This window comes from Austrofundulus limnaeus, unplaced genomic scaffold, assembly GCF_001266775.1.
Source record: "Austrofundulus limnaeus strain Quisiro unplaced genomic scaffold, Austrofundulus_limnaeus-1.0 Scaffold10, whole genome shotgun sequence".
Classification (NCBI taxonomy): domain Eukaryota; kingdom Metazoa; phylum Chordata; class Actinopteri; order Cyprinodontiformes; family Rivulidae; genus Austrofundulus; species Austrofundulus limnaeus.
Window position 1 is genome coordinate 4,845,114 of NW_013952412.1, and position 10,294 is coordinate 4,855,407.

At 36.6% G+C, this 10,294-nt stretch overlaps 1 protein-coding gene across 1 annotated transcript; it reads right to left on the reverse strand.

Moving 5' to 3' along the window:
* Nucleotides 1–402: 402 nt before the first annotated feature.
* def8 (differentially expressed in FDCP 8 homolog) lies at nt 403–8,920 on the reverse strand (the record flags this gene model as incomplete). Its single annotated transcript, XM_014001918.1, is given in 10 exon segments — nt 403–1,707; nt 2,571–2,680; nt 3,149–3,289; nt 4,236–4,316; nt 4,948–5,061; nt 6,677–6,804; nt 7,141–7,305; nt 7,990–8,131; nt 8,593–8,742; nt 8,826–8,920. Coding segments are annotated over 10 exon segments (1,232 nt in total), but the record flags the coding sequence as incomplete, so codon positions are not given.
* Between the last annotated feature and the right edge of the window lie 1,374 nt (nt 8,921–10,294).

The window sequence follows — 10,294 nt, forward strand, 5'->3', positions numbered from 1 at the left end:
AACAATCATTTGTTAGATGGACATATATTGCATTATATGGATTGCAGACTTGTGAGAATTTACTTGATATTGTGGTGGAAAGATTTACCAAGAATGCAGAAACACATTGGAATAAATGCACAGAAAGTCATATCACGACAGAGTTTGCGATAGAGATGATTCATTAACCAAACTGATGTATTGTGATAAATCTGGTAGATTACACGTAGTCAATCTTCAAGACCCCTGTGAATCAAAGCTCTGTGTCCAGCTCTCCAAATATGCTGTCTAACAGGAAGTCCTGGAGGTCTTCATCAACAATCTCTAACTCAGTCAGAAAATTAATTAAAACAGCAGGAAACCACTTATTTCATTTGAATGCTATCACTCTTAAATGACCAATCTGTGAAATACAGACTGCAGTTTAAATGATTTCAATGATTTTATTCATGCACTGATAGGATGTTTTACAACAGGGCATTGCTTTTAGCAACACCATGTATGTGCTTCAAAAATTAAAAAAATACAGTACGTCATGCTGCTGGGAAAAAAAAACACAGACAAAATATAGTTTTCAACAATCACATTTACACAAATTTACCACCTAATATATTTATAATCTCTGGACACAATGTGTTGTCAGTGCTGTAAGACTGAACCCACTAAAATGATGGCATTAAGACATTTGGATACCAGCTTTAACGTAAACATCTCAGGCACACAACGTTCATGAGGATCCACAGCGATCTTCTACAATGCATGAAGCAGAAAGAGATAAAAAACACAAATGTACAAACAAATTCAGAGTTTTAAATAAAAGTGAAAACACGTCTTATTACGGCARATACATGCTATGAATCGATATCTGTTGTCGTTATGTCATCAGTACACACACCTGCTTTTGTCGTACAATTATCTTTAGCAATTCAGCATCCAGAGGGGGGAACGGGGAGAAATGCTGACCGTAAATATAACAGAAAGGCCTGAAAACATAAATTTAAGACTTCATAAAATCCTAAAACAGATTAATAAGTCAAGTCTCAAATCAGTGAGAGAACTAAAGTAACAACGATCACAGTTAACCAGATTTCAGTGAAACCATCTTTAAACAATAAAATGATTCCGAGTTGAGCACAAGGTTTTACTATTCTGCAGAAATCATAAAACAGGACTGTATTTTTTGAATTTGAAGCTGGAAATCTCATTCTAAAAAAAAATTATAAAACAGGACAGGCTTTATGTAAGGAGTCTGCAGAGCTGGTCATGTGGTGTAACTGAGCACAGACGTGTGATCTCTAACTGAGAAATAATGCATCTAAAGGAAAATAAACTAACTTTACACAAACAGACATGAGAACTGATGATGACTCATCCTCACTTCACACATGCAGAGCATTACATCAAAAGATGGTGCTTATGTTAAAAGATTTATTTGATTCCAGACGAGTTTGGAAGTTCCCTGTTACATAAGGTAGTGCGTTAGAAAAAGAAAAAGAAAAACACTGGAACACAAACATAAATAATGTAAGTCAAATACGAGAAGGTAGTTTTATAGATCAAATCTCCTGGACCCCTGGTAGGCTGAGGACAACATCTGGTAGGCTGAGAAAGGGAGCAGGACTTCATTTCTGGAGTTCAGCTTCTTTCTGATCCGGCACGTCATCCTGTTTCCGTTCAGTCATTCGGGCACATCGTGGGCACGTAGTGGAGTTATCGTAGTAACAATCTCTGAAGATGTACACAACAAATGAAAGTTAATATTGTCCATTTCTGTAATAACAATAATACATTTAAAAATGGAGATGGTGGGAGAGTTTTTAATGTATGTGTTTGTGTGTGTGTGTGTGTGTGGAGGTGGGGTGCCGAGTGGCTGAATAGTGTTTAAACCAGTTGGTGGTTGGGTGGAGGAGGGTGTGTTAACGTGGACAAGTTGTGAGAGCTACTGGGGGGGGCGAAATTATTGATGGCTTTGAAGGTGAAGAGCAGGATTTTATAGAAGATGTGAAATTTGATGCGGAGCCAGAGAAGATGCTGCAGGACAGGTTTTATGACTGGTGGAAGGGGTTCTGGACCTGGAGTTTATAGATGGATTTTGCAATAAAACAAAAGAAGGGAGTTGCAGTAACATAAACAGTGTATGGCTGAAGAGTGAACCAGAACTACAGTACTGGTGGGTGAGAGGGATGGATGGAGACAGGCAATATTTTTAAAGGTGAAAGTATGCTGAACGAGTACCGATATGTGATTTAAATAACATTACACACAGACTTTTAACCTAGGGGAAACTGAGGTGTTGTCGATGAAAATGGAAAAGTTGCTGGTTTTTGAAAGGGTTGATTTAGTGCCAAAGAGAGGTTTTTGGAAATTTCCAYGTTTTGCTTCCTTAAATGAAAGTCTAATATTTGGACAAGAGATTAATGGTGTGCATGATTTAAAGTTACTCTTGAGTAAAAACAAGTCAGCAACAGAATAATTGAGATTTTTCTTTTAATTGTGGCTAAACAGTTGTTTGATTTAGTTTGAATGTTTGGAGGTGACTAACAACAACAACAACAACAACAACAACAACAACAACAACAACAACAACTAACCTGTGGAATACAGCAGCACAGTCCTGGCAGACTGAGGTATGACTGTCGAAAGGGAACAAGACGTCTCCCTCTTTACAGAGCTCACAGACAAACCCTTTGGCCTGACAGCGCTTTACACACAAGTATGGGTACACACACACAAACACACACACATATATATTCAATGAACAGACACAAGAATAGGAGACAAAAAAGTTTTAGAAATGCAACATTCTGTGTACTTTATGTAGTTTAATCTACAGTTACATTCATCGCATATATTGTTTGTATTTTTTTAAATAGCAGATGCCTTGCAAAGATTTCAGAAAACTGAGTAAAAATGATTCAACTCACTGTTTTTTCCAATTTCCCTCACTAGAAATTATATAAAATTATTTAACAAGTGCAATCACATACTGTTAAAAGCAAAGACGATTTATAAAACTACAAAGCAAGCAAATCCATACAAAGCCAAACTCCACTTATTTACAAGTGGTTAGCTTAATATTGAGTTTACCAGTATGAAACACATTTCCATATTGTGCTGCACCAAATGTAAAAAATTCACATTTTAAGACTCTGTTACAGTACGAGCTCACCTCACAGTCAAGTTTGATGTGTTTCGCAAAAGTTGTGTGGATCTCAGTGAGGGAACAGCTGAGTCTGCCGTTGGAGATGTCAATCAAATCCTGTAGTGAGTACATGTCATCATTCTCCACAAAGTGCTGTCGATCTTGTAGCTGAGGAAGACGGGAAGAGTGGGAAATATTTCATAAAATCAGAACAGAAGAAGTCGCACAAGCAACCTAAACACAAGATTCAACACTGCTGGTAAAAAAATAAAATTAAAATAAAAACTTTTGTATTTGACATTAAAGCAGCCAACAAATATCTTATTCAAATGTATTTTTAACAGATTTTCTCCAATTGAATAACAATCTTCTTGAAGTTTTTATTTACGGTTTACTGCACTAGTGGACATGCTTGGCATATTTTAAAAATATATTTTCTGTGGAGAACCAAATTATAAAACAAGAACAAACAACATTTTGAGAGATTTGTTTTCATTAGGTCATGTATGCACACAATATGTAAGCAAGTTCTATATAGTCACCACAAGGTGGTGATGTTGGGTAACATTTTAACAACTTTCAGAGTGAAGAACTTAGAGTTCAAAGTGTTTTAGTAAACAATGTGGCTGTCCGATCCGTACCAGAARCACGATYTGTCCTGTCCCGAAAGCATTGTTTTTAGCATGTAGCATTTTGCTAAACTGATGACAGAATTCATTCAATTTCAGTCTTTCATCACCTGCAATGTTTCATAGAATAGGCAACATTTGCAACAGCGGTGAATCTTTATTCCAGAAAAAATAAAATAAAACGAAGATGAGTTATAACATGTTTGTCTAGAAAATAATTATTATTTAAAAGTTATTATTGATAAATATGTATGCATTGTGAATCTATATTTTATTAATCAAAATGTGTACAATATTAAAACTGTTTTCAGAATATAATGTAACACACCTTTATAATTAAGTATAGAAATAAATGTTGTTGTTTTCTAAATCGAGCACATTCCAGAAGTCTATCATTTAGCGCATGCGCAAATGAGCTGACRGTACATATCGTGCTGCCGGGACRGATCGAGCAGCCACAAACGCATCATTTAACTGTTACTTACTTGAAGTAGCAGCCGGGCCTCCATTGCCTCTTTGCAAGTTAAAAAATAGGGTTTCATCAGCAGAATATCCTGACGAAGTTTCTGTGAAAAATAACGACACACAACACACAAACACAGGCACACACACAAACATAAGGTCAGATTATCTTAATGCAAAAAACTCAGTTCTCTCTCCCTTCACCTGTTTGCAACATTTCATACAAAAAGTGTGTTTTGCTCACCAAGTTTCATTTGTATCTAAAGTATAAAGGTTTGCCCTTTTCACAYGAAAAATGTATTTTATCGTCATAAAGAAACAGCTTCTTAAAGCTGGTACTGGTCCATCTGGTAAGTCACACAAACTCAGCTTTATGTCAGTGTGTGCTTACAACAAACAACCCAGTTATGCCAAAAAAGGTGAGGGATGACATAATTTCTTAGAGCAAATTTCATCCCATCCCAGTTCTCACTAACTCAAGTCCTCTGTCAGCAGCTCAGAGGCAAACCAGCAGCCTTATTTCTCTGTCCCATTCTTTCATTTCACACAATAACAATGCAAAACAATGGCCCAATAGTCCAGAATGCAAAAAAAGAGCAATAACATTCAAAATATGTACTAAATTTGAAAAAAGTTTAACAGGTGTGTAAAAAAAAGACTGAAATATCTTTATTTAAAACTCTACACCTTCACAGAAGATCTTTACTCAACATCCAAAAGATTCAAGCTACCCACCCTGGTCTCAACCAGTTCCTCCACAAAGTTGAATAGCAGCGGGTTGATTTCTTTCAGCTTCAACACCGGACGTGACATCATGAGTGCCAAATACCGCAAAGAGGAGCGACAGACCTGAAACAAAGCCCGCTGTTATTTCTGCTCACTTATTTTTCATTTGATATTTGGATTCACCATTTTAAAAGGTCAACTGATTACTGCAGCAACGATGTGATATTATCACAAATCTTAAGCAACATATTGTGAAAAACACATTTGTTTGTGAGAAACATTCCTGTCCTGAATTTAAGATAAAAAAAATTGGGTCAAAATCTGCCAAGCTTTCATAACCTAATATTTCTATTACCGTAGATATGGGAATGCAATCTTGTTTAAATGTCGTTRACTCTTGAAGATTTATTTTCCTCAAACCTCACAAGCTCCTCTGTTGAGCTACTGACAACTCAAAGTTTGTGAGGTATTCCTTCTAATGTGCAAACTGATAGGATTAGTACAGGACCTTCAGCGCCATACGAGTTCACACATATTTGTCATTTTTCTCTTGTACAAAACAACTACATTTAAGTATTTATCAGAGGTAAAAGAGAAAAGCATACACCCTGATCAACATGTGTAGTAAACCCATTTAACACAAGCAGCAACTTGATGTTTTGTTTACACGTTGAACGTAGGCCTGTCACGATAACAAATTTTGCTGGGCAATTAATTGTCTCACAAATTATTGCGATAAGCGATAATATTGCCTGGTGAGCATTTTACAACTAATAATTATAAAAGCATATTATGTAAGTGTAATAAATCAATAAACTTTAATTTTTAAAGAATGTTTAACAAAGTGGACTCTCAGTCTCTAACAAAAAATGCACTTGAATAAAAAAAAACAAAGAACAACAAAATGTAATTTAAACACCACACACAACTAAGACAGTAAATAAACAATATTAAAGAGCAGCATGTCTTTAGAGATGAAGCAAACTACACAGCCTGGTGAGGACCCACTGTTTCTTATGGAGACATAAGCCCAGTTCACATCCCATGTAAAGTGTAGGCTAGGTTTAGGGTCAAATGGTAATAGAAAATACTGGTAAATGAATGAAAGTCACTGCAAAGTCCCCATGAGGATAGAAGAACAAACGTGTCTCTGTGTGTGTGTGAGGAGGGGACAGTCAGTGAGGAGACAAGCAGAGCGCTGCGGGGGAGGAAATCAGACAGTTCAGAGTTTTCCCCATGAGTTGTTGGGACAGCTACAGGTTTTTTGGGTGTTTTGTTAAAACACAGATGGTGCGTTTAAGTTTCCTGTTATTTTTGGGAGCTACAGGTAAAGTCTTGACGAGCTTGTCGCGGGTCTGGGGGAGTTCCAGCCCCACCCCTTCTCCTCCTCTCTCTCTGTGTCTCCCCTCAGCGAAATTCAGGCTCTAGTGCTCCGACACTGCAGCAGCCGCGTTCTGCATTGAAACGTTTCTTTAGTTTGTTATTGCTACGAGCTCTCATGCTAAAGCGACAGTTCACTCCTCCCGACACTAAGAAAACAGGAGAGGAGTCAGCTGAGCTCCTGTGCAGCGGAGCACAGAGAGGGAGAGAGACAAAGTAAACAAACAAGCAGGAAAATTAAACTTATCATCCTCATTTTTTTTACCGACCTCAAAAAAATTTATCGTGCAATTAATTGGTTTATTGACCATCGCGACAGGCCTAGTTGAACGTATTTTTATGCGGTTGCTGAGGATACCTTGCGTGGTTCAAACTCCCAGTTGTGAATGACACGAGCTGGGATGACAGCTGTGTCGTTCCAATGGCACGTGCTGCAGTAGTACTGCCCTGTGTAGTCACACTGTCGGGCCTCACTCGGTACACCCTCTGAAAGGTATATATATTAAAATGTAATCATTAGAGCCTGGATATTTAAAATAAAAGAAACCATGAACCACATCTCAGCTGTATCCAGTTAAGTCAGAGATTCTGGATGGTAGCTTTGTTCTGCTATGTTTACATCATGTCAACTGTACATACTCTAACATTTTCATCCCATCTAACTCTACAGCACCATACTTTCTGGCACTTTATATTCCTCCAAACTCTTAAAGAAAAGTTCTGTTTAATAAATCTGTTTACGTTTGTGTTTAAAGCCATTTAAATTAAAATGCTCATAGAACATTACTTACTTCATCAAACCCACTGTAAATTTGTACTCACTCAGTGAAATCGGTGTGTGGCATTCTGCACAACGGTAGTCCTGGCGATCTAGTCCAATTTCTGGGCAGATGTTGAGTTTATACTCCGACTGATGGCTCACCTTTGACCTGACGCAGGGTTTTGTGATCAGATTCATACACTTACTATGGCAACGATAATAGCACCCTGAAAAACAAAGACACAATGGCACCGTCATGACAGGAGCTGAATTTAAACAAATCAAATTTTTAAGTTGAAGTCAGACAGGCAGTCAGGTTAAGTGACTAACCAAGGATGTTACTGGCTCAGATATAGATCCAGGTTTTGACTTTAACAGTGTGAATGTGAMCAAGGAGGAAAGCTGAGTTTTTCTTTCCTGAAACAGTTTACTACATAACGTAACTTTTCACATACCCTGCTTAAAGGTAAGTTTTCTTTAACAAACTGAGCTTCTGTAACTCTTCCACTTCTGCAGATTGTGACATGGACTTTTGACTCTCAGTTTTATTTCCTCCTTCATAGTTAGTGTTAGACCTAAAAAAACACCATCAGTTCACAGATCAAATACTTTATTTAAATTACCATCAAGGYAAATTTCACAGCAAAAATGTTGCTGGTTTGCTTCACAGTCTGGAAGATTTCTGTATGAAGTTTGAATGTTCTCTCTTTGCATGGGTGGGTTTTCTCCAGGTAGTCTGGTTTCCTCCAAAAACGTGAATATCAGGATAACTGGTAACTCTAAATTTTCTCTAGGTGTGCGTGAGAGAGCAAATGTATTGATGCTGCAGAGTGATTCCATTTAACTCATGTGTTGTAGGTTTGGTACTTTTGAATTTCTACAGTGAAAGTTCTGGATAAACTATGGCTCACCTGTGCAGGTATACCAGGTTTGGATGAGACCCCAAATGATGGTACTACACTTGTCACACGTCTGTTTTACACTCTTGCTCTTCTCCTTTGAAAAGCGGTGCTCCAGTATGATTCTGAGATTAGGCTCATCTTCCTCTGGATCCTGTGAAAAGAAAAATGTAAAAGAAAACCCAACCTTATATTTAACAATTAAATGTTTATCAAATATGTTGCCGAGGTTGAGACTCAATCTGTGTAACTTGGTAACGTCACTTAACTATTATTTATTTAATTAAAAACAGGTCAAATGTGCAACAATTACAGCTAATGGAAGCCTCAATTTGAATTGAAATTGAAATATTTAAACTATTTTGTATATTTCTGTACCGTACTCTTATAAATCTTCTATTGCCATTCAGGCTAAAAAATGCTGGTTTTGGTTCTTTTTAATATTCTGAATTAAAAATGTAGAAAAATCCTAACTTTTTAACATGTTTCAGTGTTATTGTAATACAAATACTGTATTTTGCTTTAGCTAAAACAAAGATAAAACCTCTGCCCCCCTGCACTCTTAACCTGAAGACACCATTAACATAAACAGTACATTTTCCCTTCAGAACTCACCTTTAGTTCCTGCAGTTTGAGGCGCAGGTGGATCAGTTTCACCACTGTGTCTTTTTGTTTCTCTGAATGTTCTGGCAGCTCCAAGATTAGCTTCTTACACTCCTCTATTGCGTTTTTCAGTTGTTCAATGTCTGATGCCACAAATGAACCCTATAACATAAAAAAACAAAAAAATACGTTTAAAAGTATTAATGTAAAATAGGTTGGTTTAACAGAGAACAAGGATTACTTACCACAGGTCGTGAGAAATGGTCCTCTGCTAGGCCGAGATCCATGGTGCGATCTGAACTGTGGGTTTTGGTCTCAGAAAAATGTTCAGGCTGCACTTCTAAAAAGGAAAAAATAAAATCAGACAAACGTTTTTCCTCTAAGAAAATTCAGCTCACTATGATCTGGAAAATGCATTAATTTATTTGCACTTTTTTAAATACACATGAGCTCAAGACAACTATATGTTAAGTCTGAAGAGGCACAAAATAAAATCTTATTTTGTGAACTAGCATGGTTACACATTACTAGAACTCACAAAAGACATTATGATCTCATAAAATTTTCACCACCTGACTACATGACCTTTGTAGTGGTAGWCATCCTAAACATCCAGTTCCTTTTAATTATTTGATAATCAATGGACCAGAGAGAAAATGTTTATCGGCTTCATTCACTGAAAGGTAAACACTTACTTGTGCAACAATCTTTGCACAAGACTTTGCAAAATTTGTGGTTCTGTATGACTGTACATACGAGGCAAGTCGTCATTGTTTGGTCAAGTGGTAAACTGTTTTACCATCTATAATCTAGGCAACAACATTCATCGAGAGATGTATCTCCTACAAGTTTTGCAAAAGACTTTTCCCACCTGGTTATTTGAAATCAAATAAACCCTTTGTTGGCTTTATAGCAATAAAACTCAACACTTTAAGTAATAAATGCTAACCGCTCTCTGCTTAAAAAAAAGCAAAACTTATCTAACTAAAAAAAACAATAAATAAAAGAAAATTCAAAAATGTTGACATAGTTCTAACAGCCTAGCTTTTCATCCATCTTACTGAGTGCAGACAAATATTGTTACCTGCGTACACGTCAGGAGAAAACATGGTTATTCTCAGCGCAGAACAGACAACAGAAGAATCAGAGCAGCAAACAAGTCTGTGTAAATCTTTCTTCTAAAAAGGAATATAAATGGAGCAAGTAAAATAAAAACTCTTTGACTCCCAAATCCAAAAATAAAGGAAGTGTTGCTAATATGCYGATTTCATTTTTTGCTTCTCATTTACTTTGTTTTGGCTACAGCACTTATCACTTCCTGTTTCATAAGCCCAGAGTTAGTCACTACAGTCCACTGTTCTTATTTTTATGCTGTAGGGCCTGTTTAATATGATACTTTTTTAATTCCAATAAACAACTTGTGTAAATTTCAGAAGGAATGCCTGAAAGAATAAAGTGAAAGAAGGAACAACTTTGTGTCTACAAATATGTGACATTCAGGAAAAGCAGAAGCCCTACATTAGAARTACTCTCCTAAAAATACAACAAAGACATCTATGGACTACGTACTTTTTACACCAACAAATGCGAACAAAACGTTGACATTTTTCTAAACTTAGTTCCTTTACATTTGAGCTAAGAGGGTTTTTTTTTTACCCCCAACAGTCTACAATGAAAAACATTTGTAACTACTAGCCTTRATAACTGACTTCAC